The sequence below is a fragment of the Salmo salar genome, chromosome 14 (assembly GCF_965601325.2).
Source record: "Salmo salar chromosome 14, fSalSal1, whole genome shotgun sequence".
Lineage (NCBI taxonomy): Eukaryota > Metazoa > Chordata > Actinopteri > Salmoniformes > Salmonidae > Salmo > Salmo salar.
The window spans coordinates 6,006,209-6,031,749 of record NC_138304.1 but is presented as its reverse complement, the minus strand read 5'-3'; the positions used below and the strand labels follow the sequence as shown (position 1 = coordinate 6,031,749).

The 25,541-nt window shown below is 41.5% G+C and overlaps 1 protein-coding gene across 2 annotated transcripts in view; it reads left to right on the top strand.

Moving 5' to 3' along the window:
* Positions 1 to 1,138: 1,138 nt before the first annotated feature.
* Positions 1,139 to 25,541, top strand: part of pex5lb (peroxisomal biogenesis factor 5-like b) — a 174,465-nt gene continuing 150,062 nt past the window's right edge. For both annotated transcript variants that reach the window (XM_014139167.3, XM_014139164.3), the window contains exon 1: positions 1,139 to 1,562. In XM_014139167.3, the coding sequence (XP_013994642.3) occupies positions 1,548 to 1,562 (15 nt within the window). In that variant the 5' untranslated portion in view covers positions 1,139 to 1,547. The remainder of the gene's footprint in view (positions 1,563 to 25,541) is intronic.

The window sequence follows — 25,541 nt, the reverse complement described above, 5'->3', positions numbered from 1 at the left end:
CTGAGCTGGTGGAAGAACAAGGCCTCTGTCTACCCACGGCTTACTAAAGTCATGACAGGGAGACTCTGCATAGTGGCCACATCCGTTATCTCTGAGAGGGTCTTCTCAAAAACGGGACAAATAATTACTGAGAGAAAAAACAGCATCAACCCCTCGAAAGTGAGGCAGCTTGCATTTCTGAATGCAAATCTCTCATTAAAGCAAAATATGGTCAGCATTGCTGTGTGCTGCTGGTTATAACATGGCAATAAAGAAGAGAGAGAAAAGAGGGACCAGTTTAATGTTTTAAGTGGGATGCTGCAGTTTTGCACATTGTTATTTATTTTTCTTTGATATGGTGCAATATTCTATTATGCTGTTCAGATTGTATTTGTTTTGAATGGTTAGATTTATATGCACTTTGTTTATATACATTAAAATGTTAAACTTTAAAAGCAAATGTTTAATAGCACTCCTTTTCATAAGAAACTAATGGATTTTTAAATACATTGTGGTTAAGGTAGAGTATGATTTCATTGAATAATTTAATTAGAATTGTTTTAACACCAATCATAGTGAAACTATCGCAGACTGTTTGACTTGAAAAATACAAAACATATTTTTTTAAAGAGCCGTTTGGGAGCCAAAAGAGCCGGCTCTTTTTGGTGAGGTGAGCCGAACGAGCCGAAATGCCCATCACATGCCTGCCTGCTCTCCACTGTTGCATGTTTTGGCTAAATTAGATCTCAGCTACTGCCGACAAGGGCTAAATTGATTAGGCTGCCTCAGATGAGAGGTTAACTTATGATTATTAAAAAGTTATTTCACTCAAACCTAACTCTTTATCACTTCTGGTAGACTTGTGGAAAATTACATAAGATTCTGCTCTGTTACTCCATTTCTTTGAAAAGCACAAATGAATGCCATGGGAATCTTGCTAGCTTTAGGCTCTTAACCTTCATAACACATGTCTGCCTGCACAGAAAAATAGTAGAATATCACTTTTGGGGGGGGGGTAAAAACAACTGTGAGCAGTACTTGTTATGAAATGTCATAAAATATTCACGTTGCCGCGTCTTCTCAAAAGAGCATGTCGGGTTCACGACATCTCACGTTGATTCGGGCTGTACTCTCGTTCATTTCGGGAGGGCACGTCAGCGGACGAGTCGGAGAGAGAGAGAGAGAGAGAGAGAGTCTCTTCAGGGGTTGGGACAACGGATGCTCCACTCATTCTGCCCTCCTAAAAAGATAGCCCCGAGCTGCAATTTTCAAACAAATACTATTTACAAATGTGTAAATATTGGAAACATGACCCGGGCTCGTTTCAGAATCAATACGTTAGTTTGTAGTAGTAATTTGGCTGGTTTGAGAAACGCCGATCGTTGACTAATGGTCCGGGACCTCTCTTCGCCGGTGGGGTAGCAGCTAGCTGGATACGAAAACAGAGCGTCAACTCCGTGAGCAAGGAAGGGACAGCCTGTCCAAGCCTTCTGTGGTGAAAAGGTTCAGCAAAACCAAGTGCTGAACTAGCCTATTCCACTTCAACAATCCTCCTATTTGACTGAATTATGTACCAGGTGCAGGTAAGCTTACGATTTTAAAAGCAGTCCTCCAAAAGCCAGTTTTTCACGCCATAATGACACGTGTAGGCTACATAACCTAGAAAAAAAACTATGTGATTCTATAGCCTACAGAAGGCTTGAGGACATTTTATGGAAGTAAATTGAATTACTATTAAAAAAAATTGTGCGGACATAAGGTGAGTGACGATAGGAATTAAGTAGTTTTTGCAAGCGTGATATAACATTTAACATTCACTGAGTGTACTAAACATTAGGAACACCTGCTCTTTCCACGAGACTGACCAGGTGAAAGCTATGATCCCTTATTGATGTCACTTGTTAAAACCATTTGAATCAGTGTAGATGAAGGGGAGGAGACCTGTTAAAGGTGTTTTAACCCTTGAGACAATTGCGAAATGGATTGTGTATGTGTGCCTTTCAGAGGTTGAATGGGCAAGACAAGATTTGTGTCTTTGAACGGGGTATGGCAGTAGGTGCCAGGCGCACTGGTTTAAGTGTGTCAAGAACTGCAATGCTGCTGGGTTTTTCATGATCAACAGTTTCTCTCGTGTATCAAGAATGGTCCACCACCCAAAGGACATTCAGCCAATTTGACACAACTGTGGGAAGCTTTGGAGTTAACATGGGCCAGCATCCCTGTGGAAGGCTTTCGGCACTTTGTAGAGTCCATGCCCCGACAAATTGAGGCTGTTCTGAGAGCAAAGGGGCTGCAACTCAATTATTAGGAAGGTGTTAATTCTTTGTACACCGTCTATACGAACCAGCCAGAGAATGCCCACAACCTTTACTTCAATGAGTGAGACCAATGTGTCTTTTAATGATTTAAACTCCAGTTTATCTTGCTGTTTTCTTGATTGAGAGTGAGTCGTTATTTGGTTTCTAGTAGTGGACCACTTATCAACATCTAAGCTAAGCTATCATGACTGTGCCTGCTGAAAGCACATTTTAGTACTCCCTCTTATAGTGCATTCGGAAAGTATTCAGACCCCTTGACTTTTTCCAAATTTTATTACGTTACAGCCTTATTCTAAAATTGATTTTTTTAAAGTCCCCCCTCAATCTACACACTACCCATAACTACAGCAAAGCAAAGCCAAAACTGTTTTTTTATAAATGTTTACAGATTTATAAAAAATACAAAACTGAAATATCACGTTTACATAAGTATTCAGACCCTTTACTCAGTACTTTGTTGAAGCACCTTTGGCAGCGATTACAGCCTTGAATCTTCTTGGTTATGACGCTACAAGCTTGGCACACCTGTATTTGGGGAGTTTCCACCATTATTTTCTGCAGATCCTCTCAAGCTCTGTCAGGTTGGATGGAGAGTAGAGGTCGACCGATTAATCGGAATGGCCGATTAATTCGAGCCGATTTCAAGTTTTCATAACAATCGGTAATCGGCATTTTTGGACACCGATCATGGCTGATTACATTGCACTCCACGAGGAGACTGCATGGCAGGCTGACTACCTGTTATGCGAGTGCAGCAAGGAGCCAAGGTAAGGTGCTAGCTAGCATTAAACGTATCTTATAAAAAACAAACAGTCTTAACATAATCACTAGTTAACTACACATGGCTGATGATATTACTAGTTTATCTAGCTTGTCCTGCGTTGCATATAATCGATGCGGTGCCTGTTAATTTACCATTGAATCATAGCCTACTTCGCCAAACGGGTGATTTAACAAGCTTATTCGCGAAAAAACACTGTCGTTGCACCAATGTACCTAACCATAAACATCAGCGCCTTTCTTAAAATCAATGCACAAGTATATATTTTTAAACCTGCATATTTAGTTAAAAGAAATTCAGGTTAGCAGGCAATATTAAACTAGGAAAATTGTGTCACTTCTCTTGCGTTCATTGCACGCAGAGTCAGGGTATATGCAGCAGTTTGGGCCGCCTGGCTCGTTGCGAACTAATTTGCCCAAATTTTACGTAATTATGACATAACATTGAAGGTTGTGCAATCTAACAGCAATATTTAGACTTAGGGATACCACCCGTTAGATAAAATACGGAACGGTTCCGTATTTCACTGAAAGAATAAACGTTTTGTTTTCGAAATGATAGTTTCCAGATTTGACCATATTAATGACCTAAGGCTCGTATTTCTGTGTGTTATTATATTATAATTAAGCCTATGATTTGATAGAGCAGTCTGACTGAGCGGTGGTAGGCAGCAGCAGGCTCGTAAGCATTCATTCAAACAGCACTTTACTGCGTTTGCCAGCAGCTCTTCGCAATGCTTCAAGCATTGCGCTGTTTATGACTTCAAGCCTATCAACTCCCGAGATTAGGCTGGCAATACTAAAGTACCTGTTAGAACATCCAATAGTCAAAAGGTATATGAAATACAAATGGTATAGAGAGAAATAGTCCTATAATAACTACAACCTAAAACTTCTTACCTGGGAATATTGAAGTCATGTGCCATGTAAAAAAGCCAACGTTTAAGTTCCTTGCTCAGAACATGAGAACATATGAAAGCTGGTGGTTCCTTTTAACATGAGTCTTCAATATTCCCAGGTAAGAAGTTTTAGGTTGCAGTTATTATAGGACTATTTCTCTCTATACCATTTGTATTTCATATACCTTTTGACTATTGGATGTTCGTATAGGCACTATAGTGTTGCCAGCCTAATCTCGGGAGTTGATAGGCTTGAAGTCATAAACAGCACAATGCTTGAAGCACAGCAAAGAGCTGCTGGCAAATGCAGGAAAGTGCTGTTTGAATGAATGCTTACAAGCCTGCTGCTGCCTACCACCGCTCAATCAGACTGCTCTATCAAATATCAAATCATAAACTTAATTCTAATGTAATAACACACAGAAATACGAGCCTTAGGTCATTAATATGGTCAAATCCGGAAACTATCATTTCGAAATGTTTATTCTTTCAGTGAAATACGGAGCCCTTCCATATTTTATATAACGGGTGGCATCCCTAAGTCTAAATATTGCTGTTAGATTGCACAACCTTCAATGTTATGTCATATTTATATACAATTCTGGCAAATTAATTATGGTCTTTGTTAGGAAGAAATGGTCTTCACAATGAGTCAGGCGGACCAAACTGCTGCAACGCAAGAGAAGTGACACAATTTCCCTAGTTAAAAGAAATTAATGTTAGCAGGCAATATTAACTAAATATGCAGGTTTAAAAATATATACTTGTGTATTGATTTTAAGAAAGGCGCTGATGTTTATGGTTAGGTACATTGGTGCAACGACAGTGCTTTTTTCACGAATGCGCTTGTTAAATCAACACCCGTTTGGCGAAGTAGGCTGTGATTCGATGAGAAATTAACAGGCACCGCATCGATTATATGCAACGCAGGACACGATAGATAAACTAGTAATATCATCAACCATGTGTAGTTAACTAGTGATTATGTTAAGATTGTTTTTTGATAAGTTTAATGCTAGCTAGCAACTTACCTTGGCTCCTTGCTGCACTTGAGTAACAAGTAGTCAGCCAGCCACATAGTCTCCTCGTGGAGTGCCATGATCGGTGTCCAAAAATGCCAGATTACCGATTGTTATGAAAACTTGAAATCGGCTCTAATTAAATTGGCCATTCCAATTAATCGGTCGACCTCTAGTACACAGAGCTAATATTAATAATATGCATGTCAATCTCTCCTGGCTGAAAGTGGAGAAGAGCTGGACTTCATCACTACTTTTATTTATGAGAGGTATTGACATGTTGAATGCACCGAGCTGTCTGTCTAAACTACTGGCACACAGCTCGGACACCCATGCATACCCCACAAAACATGCCACAAGAGGTCTCTTCACAGTCCCCAAGTCCAGAACAGACTATGGGAGGCACACAGTACTACATAGAGCCATGACTACATGGAACTCTATTCCACATCAAGTAACTGACGCAAGCAGTAAAATTAGGTTTAAAAAACACCTTATGGAACAGACTCATGCATAGACACATGATAACATACGCACTATACATACACATGGATTTAGTACTGTAGATATGTGGTAGTGGTGGAGAAGGGGACTGAGGGCACACAGTGTGTTGTGAAATCTGTGAATGTATTGTAATGTGTTTAAAATGGTATAAACTGCCTTAATTTTGCTGGACCCCAGGAAGAAGCAGCAGCTAATGGGGATCCATAATAAATACAAATACATACAGTACCATGAGTTATCAATAGTTAATATTTGTCATCAATTTAATAGTTAGCCTGGAGCAGGTTTTCATCAAGGGTCTCTCCGTTCATCTTTCCATCGAGCCTGACTAGTCTCCCAGTGTCTTCCTATGAAAAACATCCTCACTGCATTGTGCAGCCACCACCATGCTTCACCGTAGGGATGGTGCCAAGCTTCCTCCAGATGTGTCACTTGGCGTTCAGGCCAAAGACTTCAATCTTGGTTTCATCAGTTCAAAGAATCTTTTTCCTCATGGTCTGAGAGTCTTTCGGTGGGCTGTCGTGCCTTTTACTGGTGGCTTCCGTCTGGCCACTCTACCATAAATACCTGATTGGTGGTGAGCTGCAGAGATGGTTGTCCTTCTGGAAGGTTCTCCCCTCTCCACAGAGGAACTTTGAAGCGGTGCCAGTAACCATCGTGTTCTTGGTCACCTCCCTGACCAAGGCCCTTCTCCTCTGATTGCTCAGTTTGGCTGGGCAGCCATTTCTAGGAAGTCTTGGTGGTTCCAAACTTCTTCCATTTAAGAATGATGGAGGCCATTGTGTTCTTGGGGACCTTCAATGCAGCAGAAATGTTTTGGTACCCTTCCCTAGATCTGTGCCTGGACACAATCCTGTCTCGGAGCTCTACGGACACTTCCTTTAACCTCATGGCTTGGTTTTTGCTCTGACATGCACTGTCAACTGTGGGACCTTATATAGACAGGTGTGTGCCTTTCCAAATCATGTCCAATCAATTGAATTTATCACAGGTGGACTCCAATCAAGTTGTAGAAACATCTCAAGGATGATCAATGGAAACAGGATGGACCTGAGCTCAATTTCGAGTCTCATAGCAAAGGGTCCAAATACTTAAGTAAATAAGATATTTCTGTTTTTTTATTTTTAATACATATGTAAACAATTCTAAACCTGTTTTCTCTGTGTCATTATGGGGTATTGTGTGTAGATTGATACAAAAAATGTTTTCATTTATTTTAGAATAAGGCTGTAACATAACAAAATGTGGAAAAAGTTAAGCAACCCCTACATACTGATTTCACAGATTCTTCACTTTAAGCCTTTTAGATCCTTTTTTGTGCACTATGCGCTCTAATCTTTTAAAAGCATTTTGCCAAGGCAAAGACTTAAACTAGATAGGAATTATCTTGAGTAACTATCCCTGACTGAATATGATGAAAAAGTTGGCAAACATGATAGGCTTGCAGCGTTTGTAAGATTCCAAGGAAGTGCATTTTTCGCCACTACACATCATATGCTAGCCTCCTATATTGCAATGCTCCTCAAACCATGCTGAGGCAAAAATGATGACCGGACACTATTTGGCAGGCATCAAGTTTTATCTAACTAACATGAATACTCAATGCACAGTATACTGATGTCAGGGTGGAGGGGCAAATACACCTTACTGAGAAGAGACACTCAGTGAGAACCTTGAAGTCAGAGGACTGGAATCTCTGTACAATCTGTGAAGGTAATCAATCAATTACTTAAAGCCCCCCCATGCAGTCTTCTTAATTTTATTTTTAAATCGTCACTGTTCATGAAAATAACTCTAAATATATTTTTTATTATTTATATCCCTGAGCGTCCTTTTGCCATTTAAAATGCTCAGTCTGATCGTGTGGGCGTATTGATACAAATGTAAATATTTACATACACAGCCCTGATTGGTGGATAGGATCATCTAGACCAGGAGTACTCAACTCTTGCCCTACGAGGTCCTGAGCTTGCTGGTTTTCTGTTCTACCTGATAATTAATTGCACACACCTGGTGTCCCTGGTCTATATCAGTCCCTGATTAGAGCGGAACAATGGAAAAATGCAGTGGAACTATCTTCGAGGTCCAGAGTTGAGTATGAGGGGTGTAGACTTTATCCCTTGAAAGTAGGAGGATCCATTTGCAAATAAAAGATTTCTGGTCATTGGTAAGAAATACTCAGATTGTGATGTCATGATTAGGGATGCACGATATATTGGTGAACTTATCGGAAATCGGCCGATGTCTGTCTAGTTTAATGCCGATGTGTAAAACCGATGTCAAAGCTGACGTGCATACCTATATAATGTAGGTACATGACGTAATGATGCCACATAAAATGGAGCGCTACACGTGCAACTCAGCATTCTTAACCTAGCCCACAATGCCTGCTGTGTGGATCGAGCAGTCATTTGAAAGATTAAGAACATTTCAGCGAGACAACTTGAAGGCGAAATCCATTACGCCAAGATAATGGAATTCATTGCCCTTGACAATCAACCGTTGTCTGTCATGGGTGATGTTGGCTTTCGCCGACTGGTCGAGCACCGGTACACACTACCAAGTACGCTATTTTTCAGATGTTGCCCTACCGGAGTTACACAGTAATAGCGTCACTGCTATTAGCTTAACAACTGACATTTGGACCAGCAATGTCAGCCCCATGAGCACGCACAGTGGGTCGTCGAGGATTTCGTACTGAGGAAAGTCGTATTGCATGCTCATGAATGTGCTGGTTGTCATACCGCTGCTGCCATTTCAATGGCATTTGAGAACATGTTTGAAACATGAACACACTAGCTAGCTCCATTCAAACAACTGACTCGAGAATGCTTAAAAGGCCGCTAAAATGTTTAATATTGGTTATCGGTATCGGGGGGGGGGGTCTGGCAAGGAAAATTTCTGATATCGGTATCAGCCAAAAATGTCATATCGGTTTATCACTAGTCATGATCTGGGCCAAAAACTCATCCCACCTGAACCGTCTGAAATTCCAGGCATGTTTTTTCAAACAGCTCTTACACGAAAAGGGCATTATCACCATTTTCATAATTTCATTGTGTTATTTAGGCATCATAGTGTGGAAATATCATTTAAAAAAACAGGAAAATCACATTGACTGCACTGCCCCTTTTTAACTACCAGGAAAAGAAGAAGTACTTTGGAGTATTCTGGACCTCAAAGCTCGGCTTTAAGTAACCCTGCCCTAAGAAGTGGTGGTGCATTATCTGCACAACACAACTTTCACAAGTGCTAGTAGAGCTCTTCTGTACATAGTAATGGAAAGTTAGAGAGGAACAATGAGAATCTATATTACTGATCCTCACAAGTATTTCATTTCTGATCATGGTGAAAATTCAAAATTGAGACCTTTTCACTTCTTACATGCACTTGTATTGATGTATTGATCCAGGGCAGGCATGTAGGCTATTTGTTTCCTCTCTATACTATAGAATGGATGCCAAATAACCTGTCTGTGCATGTTTCCTTGTTCAGTCCCCCTAGATTGATCTGTTCCTTTACCTCACATGTAGGGTTGCACATTTTGGGGAATATTCAGAGGTGGAAACTTTCCGTGGGAATTAATGGGAATATATGGGAATTAACAGAAATATATGCAAATTAATATTAATACCATTTAAATGTAGATGTTTTTTGCATTGGATATATTTATCATATGGAAACAGAAACCTTTTACCTTATCATAATTGCAAATGATTAAATCCTTCCAATAGAAAAATGAAAAATGTAGTTATGAATTGAACTTTAATTAAATGAGTTGACTCTTCACATGGGATGATTTCACTGAACAAAAGAAAGGGAATATTGAATGATCCATTCCATCTCCCAAAAACGTTATCAACATACATCTGTAAAATGATAGTCTACAAACTAAAGCTTTGGTTGTCTTCCTCTCAGGCTTCCATGTCTTCTACCTGGACCTCCTCAATGTCCACCTCTTGAACATCAGACTGAGACCTCGTCTTCAGTGTCACTTTCCAACCTTGTTGAGGATGGCTCGTTGTCAGGCTCAAAGCCTCACAGTTACCCAGATGGCCACCAATTTTTCAACCCTTGTGTTGGTCAGCTGATTGTGTGTGTGTGTGTGTGTGTGTGTGTGTGTGTGTGTGTGTGTGTGTGTGTGTGTGTGTGTGTGTGTGTGTGTGTGTGTGTGTGTGTGTGTGTTCCCAAACAAGGACCAGTTGCACTCTGAGATGGCTGATGTTGGTGGGATTTGGAGGATGATGGAGGCAACAGGGGAAAGAACCTCAGATCCACAAAGTCCCTTCCACCAGGTGGCTGACGAGATATGTTGGCACGACTGCCATTTTGTATCTCCATCTCAAAGCCCTTACTTGGAAGTGTACTTCGCCAGACTGCCAAGAATCTTGCCTTCATCCAGGCCAAGGTGGCGAGACACGCTAGTGATGACACCATAGGCCTTGTTGATCTCTGGCCCAGACAGGATGCTCTTGCCAGCATACTTTGGATCCAACATGTACGCTGAGGCGTGTATGGGCTTCAGGCAGAAGTCTTCTTGCTTTTTGTTATATTTCAGAACTGCAGTTTCCTCTGCTTGGAGCAATAGTGAAGTGGGCAGGGCAGTACTAATTTCTTCTCTTACATCTGCAAGCAGAGTCTGAACATCAGACAGGATGGCATTGTCTCCCTCAATCCGTGCAATGGCTACTGCTATAGGTTTCAGGCTGCTTACCACTTTCTCCCAAAATTCATCATCCAGGAGGATCGTCTTGATGTGGCTGTCCATATCGGCAGACTGTGATAAGGCCGGAGACTGTCAAACATGATGACAACACCACCCCAACGGGTGTTGCTGGGCAGCTTCAATGTGGTGCTCTTATTCTTCTCACATTGTTTGGTGAGGTAGAATGCTGCTATAACTTGATAACCATTTCCTTGGCACTCTTGTACAGTCGTGGCCAAAAGTTTTGAGAATGACACAAATATTAATTTCCACAAAGTTTGCTGCTTCAGTGTTTTTAGATATTTTTGTCAGATGTTACTATGGAATACTGAAGTATAATTACAAGCATTTCATAAGTGTCAAAGGCTTTTATTGACAATTACATGAAGTTGATGCAAAGAGTCAATATTTGCAGTGTTGACCCTTCTTTTTCAAGACCTCTGCAATCCGCCCTGGCATGCGGTCAATTAACTTCTGGGCCACATCCTGACTGATGGCAGCTCCTTTTGCATAATCAATGCTTTGAGTTTGTCAGAATTTTGGGTTTTTTGTTTGTCCACCTGCCTCTTGAGGATTGACAAGTTCTCAGGGGGATTAAGGTCTGGGGAGTTTCCTGGACACGGACCCAAATATCATTGTTTTGTTCCACGTGCCACTTAGTTATCACTTTTGCCTTATGGCAAGGTGCTCCATCATGCTGGAAAAGGCATTGTTCGTCACCAAACTGTTCCTGGATGGTTGGGAGAAGTTGCTCTCGGAGGATGTGTTGGTACCATTCTTTATTCATGGCTGTGTTCTTAGGCAAAATGGTGAGTGAGCCCACGCCCTTGGCTGAGAAGCAACCCCACACATGAATGGTCTCAGGATGCTTTACTGTTGGCATGACACAGGACTGATGGTAGCGCTCACCTTGTCTTCTCTGGACAAGCTTTTTTCCGAATGCCCCAAACAATCGGAAAGGGGATTAATCAGAGAAAATGACTTTACCCCAGTCCTCAGCAGTCCAATCCCTGTACCTTTTGCAGAATATCAGTATGTCCCTGATGTTTTTCCTGGAGAGAAGTGGCTTCTTTGCTGCCCTTCTTGACACCAGGCCATCCTCCAAAAGTCTTCGCCTCACTGTGCGTGCAGATGCACTCACACCCGCCTGCTGCCATTCCTGAGCAAGCTCTGTATTGGTGGTGCCCTGATCCCGCAGCTGAATCAACTTTAGGAGACGGTCCTGGTGCTTGCTGGACTTTCTTGGGCGCCCTGAAGCCTTCTTCACAACAATTGAACCGCTCTCCTTGAAGTTCTTGATGATCCGATAAATGGTTGATTTCGGTGCAATCTTACTGGCAGGAATATCCTTGCTGTGAAGCCCTTTTTGTGCAAAGCAATGATGATGGTACGTGTTTCCTTGCAGGTAACCATGGTTGACAGAGGAAGAACAATGATTCCAAGCACCACCCTCCTTTTGAAGCTTCCAGTCTGTTATTCAAACTCAATCAGCATGACCGAGTGATCTCCAGCTTTGTCCTCGTCAACACTCACACCTGTGTTAAAACCTGTTGGGGATAGGGGGCAGTATTGAGAATTTTGAAAAAAATATGTGCCCATTTTTAACTGCCTCCTACACCAACTCAGAAGCTAGGATATGCATATTATTGTTCAGGTTTGGATAGAAAACACTCTGAATTTTCTAAAACTGTTTGAATGGTGTCTGTAAGTATAACAGAACTCATATGGCAGTCAAAACCCTGAGACAAATTCTGACAGGAAGTGGATACCTGATGTGTTGAATTACCTTTAAGCCTATGCCATTGAAACACACAGGCGCTTATTAATCGTTGAGCACTTCCTATGGCTTCCACTAGATGTCACCAGTCTTTACAAAGTGGTTTGAGTCTTCTACTGTGAGAACTGAACGAACAAGAGCCTTGGAACGGTGGTGGCTGATAAGACTCTGGCGCGCGAGTTCATGTTGGGTACTCTCGTTCCAATACGTTTTAAAAGAGAATGCAATCGTCCGCCTTGAATATTATTCATGTTCTGGTTGAAAAAGGCCCTAATGATTTATGCTATACAACGTTTGACATGTTTGAACGAACGTAAATATTTTTTCTCCCCTCTTTCATGAAGACAAGTCCGGCGGGCTTAGATCATGTGCTAACAACACGGAGCTTTTTGGACATAAATTATGAGCTTTTTCGAACAAAACTACATTTGTTATGGACCTGGGATTCCTGGAAGTGACATCTGAGGAAGAGAATCAAAGGTAATGGATTATTTACATAGTATTTTCGATTTTAGATCTCTCCAACATGGCGGTTAGTCTGTATCGCAAAGCGTATTTTTCTGGGCGCAGTGCTCAGATTATTGCAAAGTGTGATTTCCCAGTAAGGTTATTCTTAAATCTGGCAATCCGGTTGCGTTCAAGAGATGTAAATCTATAATTCTTTGAATGACAATATAATATTTTACCAATGTTTTCGAATAGTAATTATTTAATTTGTTGTGCTGATTTGACTGGCGGTATTGGAGGGAAAAGATTTCCTCAACATCAACGCCATAGTAAAACGCTGTTTTTGGATATAAATATGAACTTGATAGAACAAAAAATGCATGTATTGTCTAACATAATGTCCTAGGAGTGTCATCTGATGGAGATTGTCAAAGGTTAGTGCATAATTTTAGCTGGTTTTCTGCTTTTGGTGACGCGTGTCTTTGCATTGACAAAACATTACACACAGCTATTTTCAATGTACTGTCCTAACATAATCTAACTTTATGCTTTCGCCGTAAAGCCTTTTTGAAATCGGACAACGTGGTTAGATTAAGGAGATGTTTATCTTTCAAAGGGTGTAAGATAGTTGTATGTTTGAGAAATTTGAATTATGACATTTAATTGTTTTCAAATTTGGCGCTCTTGATATTTCACCTGTTGTTGATAGGGTGTACCAGGGGTGGGACGCTTGCGTCCCACATAGCCCATAGAGGTTAACAAGAGAATCACTGACATGATGTCAGCTGGTCCTTTTGTGGCAGGGCTGAAATGCAGTGGAAATGTTCTTTTGGGATTCAGTTCGTTTGCATGTCAAAGAGGGACTTTGCAATTATTTGCAATTCATCTGATCACTCCTCATAACATTCTGGAGTATATGTAAATTGCCATCATACAAACTGAGGCAGCAGACTTTGTGAAAATTAATATTTGTGTCATTCTCAAAACTTTTGGCCACGACTGTAGTGTCCATTGTTTTCACTGCCAAGATGTCCTTGAGGAGCAGCACAGCCAATGGGTGTGATGTGAGGGTAAGACCCCTCCACGTTAGACCAAGCAGCCTTCATGTTCGCATTGTCTTTCACCAGTGCAGAGCTCCCCAGGGGTGCGTTCTCAGTCCCCTCCTGTACTCCCTGTTCACCCACCACTGCATGGCCAGGCACGACTCCAACACCATCATTAAGTTTGCAGACGACACAACAGTGGTAGGCCTGATCAACGACGAGACAACCTTTAGGGAGGAGGTCAGAGACCTGGCCGGGTGGTGCCAGAATAACAACCTATCCCTCAATGTAACCAAGACTAAGGAGATGATTGTGGACTACAGGAAAAGGAGGACTGAGCACGCCCCCATTCTCATCGACGGGGCTGTAGTGGAGCAGGTTGAGAGCTTCAAGTTCCTTGGTGTCCACATCAACAACCAACTAGAATGGTCCAAACACACCAAGACAGTCGTGAAGAGGGCACGACAAAGCCTATTCCCCCTAAGGAGACTGAAAAGATTTTTCATGGGTCCTCAGATCCTCAAAAGGTTCTACAGCTGCAACATCGAGAGCATCCTGACTGGTTGCATCACTGCCTGGTACGGCAATTGCTCGGCCTCTGACCGTAAGGCACTACAGAGGGTAGTGTGTACGGCCCAGTACATCACTGGGGCAAAGCTGCCTGCCATCCAGGACCTCTACACCAGGCGGTGTCAGAGGAAGGCCCTAAAAATTGTCAAAGACCCCAGCCACCCCAGTCATAGACTGTTCTCTCTACTACCGCATGGCAAGCGGTACCGGAGTGCCAAGTCTAGGACAAAAAGGCTTCTCAACAGTTTTTACCCCCAGCCATAAGACTCCTGAACAGGTAATCAAATGGCTATTTGCATTGTGTGACTGCCTTCAGCTCATCTGCAATGTAGAGACCGGTGTGTCTGTGGTCTTGTAGAATACTGGTTGAGGGGTGATGTAGTCAATTATTCCTTGCCCACAAACATTCTACCACCCATCAGAGATGATTGCAATAAAGTCTGCTTTCTCTATGATTTGCTTGACATTCACTTGAACTCAGCATCCAGCAAATTAATAGATAAAGCGTGTCTGGTTGGAGGGGTAAGAACATTTACAAATCTCTTCCAATACACATTACATGTGAGCCAGTTGGCGAACCAGTTGCATACACAGCTCGAGCAAGACACTCATCAGCATTTCTCTGACTATGTTCCTCGATTGAGTCAAAAATTATTTCTGATTCCAGGAGGACCATGAGCTGTTGCTATCGATAAGGTGTCTGATTCATCATTTTCACTGCACATGTGATGGAAGAATGCACTGTGCATGCAGAGGGTTGTAATTCCATTGAATTGGGGATAGTTTAACCAAAATATGCCACAAGACCTAGAATTGCCTTATGTGTATCCCACAAAAAAGGTTCACTGTTATAAGCTAACTTTTGTTAGCAAATTCCAGGGCTTAACTTCCCATGGAAAATTTCCGACCCTTTGCAACCCTACTCGCATGGCTATATGTCATGTAGGTCTGATCGATATCTATTCTATACACATAGAAGTCTGTCTCTCCGTCATCTCTAATGGAAGAAGCATTGGCTGCGTACCCTACTCGCATGGCTATATGTCATGTAGGTCTGACCATGTCATGTAGGTCTGACCATATCTATTCTATACACATAGAGTCTGTCTCTCCGTCATCTCTAATGGAAGAAGCATGGCTATATGTCATGTAGGTCTGACCGATGTCTATTCTATACACATAGTCTGTCTCTCCGTCATCTCTAATGGAAGAAGCATTGGCTGCGTACTTGTCCATTTCCGTCAATTTCAAATTCTGGCCTTCGAGGGTTGGTGATGTATAGAGTGCGCTGTTAAAATGAAGTGCTTTGTAAGAGAAACATTTGTGGCAACTGAGGTGCCACCAACTTGAAGGAGACAAAACCTTAACTATGCTGGAGTTTTGAAATGCATCATCCTGAGATGTTTTGAAACATTAAATGGTTTCTTGTAACACTACTAAATCAAGTTTTGTGCAACACCTTGCCAGGGACTGGAAGCACTAACAGAAACAATTTTAAACACATTTTTTGTGTTTCGAGTTCCATTTAGTACAGAATTAGATCCCTTTTTCTGAAGTGTCTTATGATTAATGTTTTATGTATTTGATAATTTGTCATTTTAGCTGGTATTGTCAAGCACAGTGTTCAAACCACCAGCAGTAACTGGAGGTTGAACTACAAGATTTGAGGATTCTGCACTTGCCTCTTCCGTTGACAATCATGAATGTGGGAATGGGTGCTGTCGTCATTGAACTGCAATTTGCCTGACGGTTTTGGTATCCGTTCATCATTATCCATTACATCTCAAAGCACAACAAGCTTAATACTAATATCTAAATATACTTTTCTTTCTTCAAACATGCATACAACATTGTGTGAAAGAATCATGAAGTCTACAAATGTTGAATTACCCACAATCCTTTAAAAACAGTTACGTGGCAAGATAGGAAATGCAAGGTGATTAGTTCAGTCACTATTTTCTCTCTTTGGTTATTCTCATGAAGATACTTACTTTTTGAGCAACATATTAAGTTGGATTTTTTCGTACATTTAGTTTTGGTAAAATTAAATGAACAAATTGAAATGACTTGCACACATTTAAAAAGATAGATTTTGGGGGTATTTTTTACACTGAGACAGTTATGAAATGACAGGGGGGTACAGATAGTTGGGGGAAACGATTTGAAGGGTTGGAGCAGGGAATTTAATCCCGGTCTTCAGAAGGGAGAGAGGTGAAGTGTCTAAGCCGGGTGCGTTACTGCTAGACCACGGCCTCTGCACGATGTGCGTTCATTTTTATTAAATATGTTTTCTTTGTCAATTTCAATTCACCCCAGAATCATTTCTTAGTGTGGTTGAGTGGGTAACATTCCAACGAAATGTACTATCTTATTACCCCTCCTGTTTCCAATCTGTCTAAATAAAGCATCGGAAAAAGGTGGAATTCCACCAAAAAATATTCTCCATAGGCCCTTATCAGTCAATATTTAGGCTATATAGCATTTGCTTTTCTGAACCATTGATTGTATGAGAAACATTTGTTTTTGTATTTTGATGCTGCGTTTTTACATGCATTGAATCCCCTGAAAGTGTTTTCACAATACTCTCTTAAAAACACCAATATTCAGGTTGAAGAACCACTTTGCGCGTTTCAGTGTACTTAATTTCTGTTTTAAAACATATTCTGTGTATTAAAGCACTACATTGGGTTTACATTCAAACACCCTCCAAACACCAAATCTCAGTTTAGGTGCACTACTTTTCATGGTTTCATTACACAATCATGGTGTTTTGAGACTTTACATTTTTACAGAGCGTGGCCGAAGAGGCAAAGGGAGAGCACGACACAGCAGCTGAAGATGGCTGTTTTTGTGGGCTGAAGAAGGAGCTTTAGGGGGAAAAAAAATGGTGAGACCCATCTTAACTCATAAATGTCCTCCCTCCTGCAGTTTATGGCTCGAGGTTGATTTGTCCCAGTGCTTTGATAGGAATTTAATGGCAATGTCAAGGTGATGCCTCTGAAGAGAAAACAATTGTGAAAATTAGAATGTGCGGGCGGCACAAAGTGCTAAAAGTGTTTAATTTGGGCTAAACAATTAATGATTTTTCGGCTAAATGGCTATATTGGTGACTCAATGAGTCTGAGGTCCAGTCCTTGTTCCTGGCTTGGTCTTGCATGTGCTTTTAAAGGGTAGGTTGACTTTTTAGACATATTCATGGTTTTTCAGACAGTTTTTAAGTCCTGGATTAAGATTTGTTTATTTTACATTTTTATTTAACCAGGTAAGATCTATTGAGGTTAAAAACATATTTTGCGAGGGTGACCTGGCAAAACGGGGAAATATAATACATAAAATGTACATAAAATACAAAACCCATCTCAGTTCTAACCTTAGAAACAGACAAGGACAGCAGCGACTGTGAACAAAGACTGTATTGAGTGATTGATCTGGTCAGTAAGGAACAGAGATACAAAGGGACTTACCCTATCAATGCTTTGTACACAAAAGTGTACCAGTGCTTTAGCCTCCTGGTGGAGAGAGAGGTCCATTGCACCATAGCGTACAGATCAGTGATGGGTCAGTGATCTTGCGTTGGTAATAGATGTTAAAGCACCATGATACACTGTGTCCAGAGTTTTCAAGGTACTTGCTGAGGCCTGCATATAGACAACCATAATCCAGCACTGATAAAAAAAAAAGTGCTTTGAACAAGATCCTTTCTGACTAACATAAAGTTAGTCGCCACCTAACCAAAAAACAATAGGAGTGATAGGGGCATGGTTCGCAATTTTAAATTGCATAAACAAACCGTGATTGGAAGTTACTAAGATCTGATTAGGCCACACATTTGGGACATGCAAACCATATGCCTTTATCCTAACTGTTTAAAAAGTGAACCTACACTTTAAATGTCTCTGTCCATTTGTAGAACAAACACAGCTTCCAAGTAAAACAGCCTATACGACCAGAACAGCCTATGATTTGCTGTCTATGAATGTTCAGATAAGAAAAGGGACAGCCAAAATGCTCTAGCCACAACTACATGCTCCTAAGTGCATTGGGATTCCGTCATTTGTTTGCAGAGGTCTGTCTTTAAAACTGTGACAATACAATGTGGTTCCACTTGACTGTTCAGCCAATGCTAAGTTAACCCTTTTCACACCAGCGCTGAGGAAAAATCACTTTGACCAACCTCCGATTTTAAACCAGTAAAGCGTAACACTTAAAGAAAATGTTCACACAATCTGACCAGTATCCGGACAAGTCGGGCACATCATTGTTCAGAGGTTTGATGTTATTGGTTTGCTGTTTTTCAAAGCTGTTGAACAATAATATATAAGGTTGCTTGTGTTCTGGGCAGTGCTTGAAGTGAAAGTAATATAATTATATAGGATTAACATGCTATGAATGTGTTATAAACACAAACTCCGTGTTGAATTGTCATTTATGGTCATGGAAAACTGAGAATGCCATCTTTGTCAAACTGAAGGTTATTGTCACGTAGTGGTTTTGGAGCAATGGAAGCTTGCATCTGTGCACATTAACCTAACCATCCTAATGGAAGATACACATAGTCAAGCTCTGGCTTAAGTGCTAAGTCCCACTAATGACACTGTGGCCTCGGAAAGATAACACCATTTTAAATGTTTGCTTTTCTTTTTTCGCTGGGAATTAAGCACAGCAATGCCAGTTTTTCCTGTACATTTATGCAATGGCACAACATCATTTGAAGTCCTCACTTGATACAAAGGGGTGAGCCATTTATGACAGGGATTTCTGAAGTTATATTGAACAGGTTTCTGAAGTTATATTGAAGAAATTGGGATATTGTGTTATTACAGGATCATCTTGTATGATGAGAGATGGACAGAGTGAGGGAAAGAGGAGTGATGGGGAGCCAGAGGGGAAAAGTTGTGTCGCAACCTTAGACCTGTGGATCGATTGGAGTCAGTTGCTGAACCTCAGATTAGCCGACGATAGACTAATAGGAAGTGTGTGTGTGTGTGTGTGTGTGTGTGTGTGTGTGTGTGTGTGTGTGTGTGTGTGTGTGTGTGTGTGTGTGTGTGTGTGTGAAAAACAGTTGGCTGGTATGCCCTCACCCATCTGAGCGGTCGGCTGTGAATGCCCTCACCCATCTGAGCGGTCGGCTGTGAATGCCCTCACCCATCTGAGCGGTCGGCTGTGAATGCCCTCACCCATCTGAGCGGTCGGCTGTGAATGCCCTCACCCGCTAGTACACTTGAGCTGATTAACATAGGGTCTGGCCCTCTACAGGATGTCTGGTAAGAACAAGGCAGATGATTCTCCTTTCAAGGGCTTTATTGGTTTTTCTTCTTCACCACCACACATTAGGCACACACAGACGCACTTGGAATGAATTGGAATCTTACTTGTTGTGAACTGTTGTAGTTAGATGCACAGGGCAGAGCAGCAAAGGGACCGGATAAGATGGAGTCCTTGTTTATGTTTGGCTGAACTAGAGGTGCAGCTGATAGCAAGTGTCACTCTAGAGCAGTGTTTCCCAACTGCTTGAATATCCCCAACAGGACACATTTTTGTTGTATCCCCGGACAAGCACACCTGAATCAACTTGTTAACTAATCATCATGCACTCATTGAGTTGAATCAGGTGAGTTAAAACAAAAATGTGTGATGTTGGGGGGTACTCGCGGACTGGAGTTGGGAAACACTTCTCTAGAAAACCATGGGGGCCAAGAGGGTGCCGGCTCCAACGCACGTAAGTAGCTTAGGGACTGACCCCACGAGGGAGGTGCGCAGAGATGTGGAGTTAGTCCTGGGCCACCCCATGGAATGCCACGGGGTGGCGGAGGATCCTGTAACTCAGCTGGTGCAGGACTGCTGGGGCCCATCTGTGGGCACTGATTCATTTGCTGGAGGCTGGCCACAGCTGAAGGAGGTGGCTTACGTAATGTGGCAGAGGAAGGCAATGGCTCCCATGGCGGAGCAGGGAGGCCTATGAGGTATCTGGAGGCAGGAGCAGGCTGGGCCCCAGAGACAAAGTCAGGTGGTCTCCCAGGTGTGAGGGTCGGAGGGTTGTCCAGTGCAGAAGGTGGGTGGTCCTCCAGAACTGGTGACAGCAGGGCCCCCAGGCCAGGAAACGGGGGGCTGAGGGCTTAGCAGGGAAGGAAACCCGGGGCCTGACAGGGCAGGGGACTGAGAAACAAGCTGACTAGGGAACTTGGTGCCTGGCATTAGGACAGGCGACGGGGTGTCGGCTGGGTGCTATGAACTGGCTAGGGGCAGAGACTGCAGACCTAGAGGGGCAGAGCTGGGCTTGTAGCAATGAGGGAGCTGACTGCTTGTCGACTGAGGCTGGGGATTTCGGACCAACTGAGGGCAGAGGCTGTGGACCTAGTATGGCAGCGAACCTAAAGTCTGGCAGAGTAGTGGACTGAGGGACGATTTTAGGGCTGGAGATAGCAAAACTAGAACGGCTGAAGGCTGGGAGCCTAGTGCTGATAATGTTGGACCTGACAGGGACAATGACTCTGGGCCTGGCAGGCAGTGGTGGGAAAGTACTTGAGTAAAAGTAAAGATACCTTAATATTAATAGGAAATGACTCAAGTAAAAGTCACCCAGTAAAATTCTACTTGAGTAAAAGTATAAAAGTATTTGGTTTAAAATATACTTTATCAAAAGTAAAAGAATAAATAATTTCAAATTCCTTAAACCAGATGGCACCATTTTCTTGTTTTTTTAATTTACGGAAAGCCACGGGCACACTCCAACATTCAGACATAATTTACAAACGAAGCATGTGTGTCTAGTGAGTCCGCCAGATCGGAGGCAGTAGGGATGATGATATTATGATGATGATGATATATTTTCCTGTCCTGCTAAGCATTGAAAATGTAACTGTCACGCTCGTCGGAAAGGACGGACCAAGGCGCAGCGTGAGTTGAGTTCCACGTCTTTAATATACAGTGAAACTAAGAAAACAACAAACATGCAACGAACGTGAAGTCGTAGTGCTCAACACACTAACACAAAAACAATATCCCACAATGCAGGTGGGAACAGAGACTCCTTAAGTATGATCCCCAATTAGAGACAACGATAATCAGCTGCCTCTAATTGGGAACCATACTCAAACCCAAACATAGAAATATAATTGACTAGAACACCCCATAGTCACGCCCTGACCTACAACACCATAGAGAACCAAGGGCTCTCTATGGTCAGGGCGTGACAGTAATGAGTACTTTTGGGTGTCAAGGAAAATGTATGGAGTAAAAAGTACAATATTTTCTTAAGGAATGTAGTAAAACTGTCCAAGCATTAGATACATCTATTTTAAATGTTAATATTCGGTTGGTTGTCAAACACAATTCTATATTACTTTTGTAATACAGTAAATAGAGAAAAGTTAAGGCTGTCTTAAACTAATGTAACAGTATTTATTTAACACATCCATGGCCATATTGAGGTTACTGTAGCTATAAATGTCTTCTTATGTAATCATAGAAAGTGTGCATGTTCAACATAGCATGCATTGGTCGCAGGTCTGTGGAAATCTTCACAATTGCTATAATAATCTATGCAGAATCTGGAACAGCATTGATCACCTGCACTATGTATATTTAATGTTATCTCAAGTGCAATCCAGGTCATTTGGTTGTGCTATTAGATGAAGCACAGTGATAACGCATTAAGTTGTATAAATACAAAATATCTGACAATTTATTCCCATTTGAACTTTGTTGTGGTTGAAAGCACAGTGATAACACATTTAGATGACAACTAAACCAAAACTCTGACGTTGTTTTTCCGTTGGAATTTGGTTGTGCTTTTAGATGGTTGAAAGCATAGTGATAACGCATTGGGAATTCAACAAACTTCTGTCTGGCCTTTTGGAGTGGGTGACTAAAGGTTGAAATATCATTGATCAACGTCTCAACCAGATATTACCCACATTTCCACGTTTAAATGACGTGGTGTGCCCAGTGGGATGTAATTCACTTGAGAGAAGAAAAATGTATGAACGATTCTGACCACCCACCCTCTGCAGACAGGGTTGAATATTTCTTTAGACATTTCTTTGGCATGGGTGGGGATTTTAATGAGCAGCTAGTGTGACAGGGACAGGGCAAATCTGACCTTGGTTCTGAAATGAATGCAATAAATAGAAGGCTTGAGGCTAAAATGGCTTTTCTCGAGGCTGTATTAGGAGAAGTCTGTTCATGTAGGACTGTGCTGTGTGGAATAGGGTATTTTCTCTCCACAAATTATGGACTTGGGGGCTTAGTCTTACCAATTGCTTGCCTTTATTAGACTCTTTTCAATTGTGCCACAAGTATGAATGAATGTGCTCATATTATGGTGATAGAAAACTATAATTCTGTCATTGATTACATTTAGCCTGGATATGAATGTATTAATATTTAGTTGATATACAGTACCAGTCAAAAGTTTGGACACAGCTACTCATTCAAGGGTTTTTCTTTATTTTTACTATTTTCTACATTAAAATAATAGTGAATACATCAAAACTATGAAATAACACATGGAATCATGTAGTAACCAAAAATGTGTTAAACAAATCAAAATATATTTTAGATTCTTCAAAGTAGCCACCCTTTGCCTTGATGACAGCTTTGCTCACTTTTGGGATTCTCTCAACCAGCTTCACCTGAAATGCTTTTCCAACAGTGTTGAAGGAGTTCCCACATATGCTGAGCACTTCTTGGCTGCTTTTCCTCCACTCTGCGGTCCAGTTCATCTCAATTGGATTGAGGTCGGGTGATTGTGGAGGCCAGGTCATCTGATGCAGCACTCCGTCACTCTCCTTCTTTTGTTCTGTGTAGCGCTGTATTTCTTGTGGCGTCATTACTTCATCGGCGTTAAACTAGACATCGGGCCAATGCCGACGTTGGCATTTTTAGCTAATATCGTCCCATTCCGATATGCTTACTGATATATCGTGCATTCCTAGTATGCCCCATCAGGGATTTCTTACAATTAGTCCTTTAACCTCATTTCCACCTTTTTTTATGGTACTAAATGGAGACAGTCCTACAGTATAAGGGTGTTTTTATGGTACTAAAGGGAGACAGTCCTACAGTATAAGGGTGTTTTTATGGTACTAAACAGAGACAGTCCTACAGTATAAGGGTGTTTTTATGGTACTAAACGGAGACAGTCCTACAGTATAAGGGTGTTTTTATGGTACTAAAGGGAGACAGTCCTACAGTATAAGGGTGTTTTTATGGTACTAAACAGAGACAGTCCTACAGTATAAGGGTGTTTTTATGGTACTAAACGGAGACAGTCCTACAGTATAAGGGTGTTTTTATGGTACTAAACGGAGACAGTCCTACAGTATAAGGGTGTTTTTATGGTACTAAACGGAGACAGTCCTACAGTATAAGGGTGTTTTTATGTCTTTATTTTGCATTGTCCATGCAATTTTCTCCCTAAGCCGTTATCTGTTTCAAGACAGTGACTCCAATTCCTTTTTCTTTGCTCTTCACTGAGCATGCTTATATTGTAGTTCCTCTTAGTCTTCTGAAAGAGACCATGTTCACGGTGTCCGAGAAGATTCAGAGGGTGTGAAATAAGCCCCAAAGCTCTTTATTACTCTGTCAAGACAAGCTGCCCTATTTTGTTAACAAGTATAGTGAGTTGATTTCTAGAACTGGAATAAAAAGGGTATTTGTAACTATACAACTTACTGTACAGTGACAGCGTGAGTGGGAATTCACATTAAAACTTTGGGTCGTAATCTCCCGAACTGTCACTTGATTTACCTCAACGTGAGGTAAAGGACACTCAAAGAAACTTTATGAATGAGTAAGCATGCTGATTCGCATCAGGTTGAACTTTGACTGCTTCAAATTAGGAGTATAGTCCCATGTAATCCTCATGAGTCATGAAACATTTGTACAGCAAGTATCAAAAGGTGTTAGCTCAATGGACAGAGAATACTTCAACACCAAGGGCTGTGATTGGGTTCCTAGGAGTAGGTGGAAGGAGGAAGCTGCAGAAACTGAAGATGTTTGGTAATACCTCTTAAATCTGACAGATGTAATGCGTCCTGGTGTGGTTATAATGCATTGGGAAGACATAAGATCTTTGTAAGATCTATTATGTTGAACAGTTCAAAAATCACGGAACATGTTATGTCTCGCAACAGTGTTTGTCTTTGTTCACCAACAGGGCATCAAAGAATACAATCAAAGCCTTTTATGGGTTTTGAGAGACGTAGTGGAAACGTAAACATTGATTGATGTATAGAAGAAAAGACATAACAAAAACATGTATTACCAGGTGCAGTTAAGGTCAGACATAGGGCACCACTTTGCTAACGGCCTGTTTCAAGTGTCTCACTACAATGGTTTAATCGGCGAGAAAGCTCAATGTTCAACATTAGAACTACTTTGCCTGCTCAGTATCAAAGCAGAGGATGCTTTATCAGCAGGCTAGGGACCCTAAAGCTCTGGATATTGATCTTCGTCATGCATCCTGTCAAATCACTTGAGAGAGAAAAAAGCAGATGGTTGTCTGAACGAACACAGCAGGGGGTTCTTAGGTAGAGAAATAAATTGGTGCCTTAACTTCAGGGTAGACGTTGAAGTCGAATGTTATTCATAACCCTCATGAGACATTCATGGCACATCAGACTTTTATAATAATAATGTATTACATTTGTTAAGCACTTTTCATTATACAAGAATAATCTCAAATTGCATAAAAGAAGTTAAAATAGAAAAATAGTTAACCAAACAAACATAAATAACCATATCATAAAAGCAACAAAGTCTAGGTGGAAAGGTAGGACAGCTGATAAAGATGAGTCTTAAGGCCTGCTTTAAATGCTCAAACAGTCTGAATAGCCCTGAGATTGACAGGAAGGGAGTTCCAAAGGCGTGGTGCGTGGGAGGAAAAGGCACGGTTCCCCATTGTTCGGAGCCAGGTCCTGGGTGCATGAAGCAGTTTGGTGAGGCTTGACCGTAGGGTGTGTGGAGGTTCATATGGGGAGAGTAGATCAGACTGGTAGGCAGATCCAATCTCATTTAGGACTTTGTAGACCAGGAGGATAATTTAAGTCATTTCTTTGAGGGACAGGTGGAGGGATGTCGGCAAGGATGGGGGTGATGTGGGCAGAGTTGTTTTTATTGGTGTTAGAATCCTGCAGCACTGTTTTGAATAATCTGTAATTTATTGAGTTTACTGGCATGCCCCCAAGTACTGCATTCATAATAATTGAAAAAGCATCAGAAGGGGTCTTAGGCTGGAGATGTTTTTCATGTGAAAGAATAACGTTTTACAGACAAGACTAATGCGTGGAGGAAGTTGTTCTGCTGCCAAGATTTAACCTCTTCCAGACAGTTGGTTGACAGAGCAGATGTTGTTAGGCTTGGTTTCAAACAATTTTAAGATATTAACACTCTGCATATTTGGACGTTGCTTAAGAAAATATTTGTAATAATATTTGAACTTTTTAAATGAGCTCGAATGGTATTTCTTTTTCTCCTGATGGGACACCAGATTCTGCTG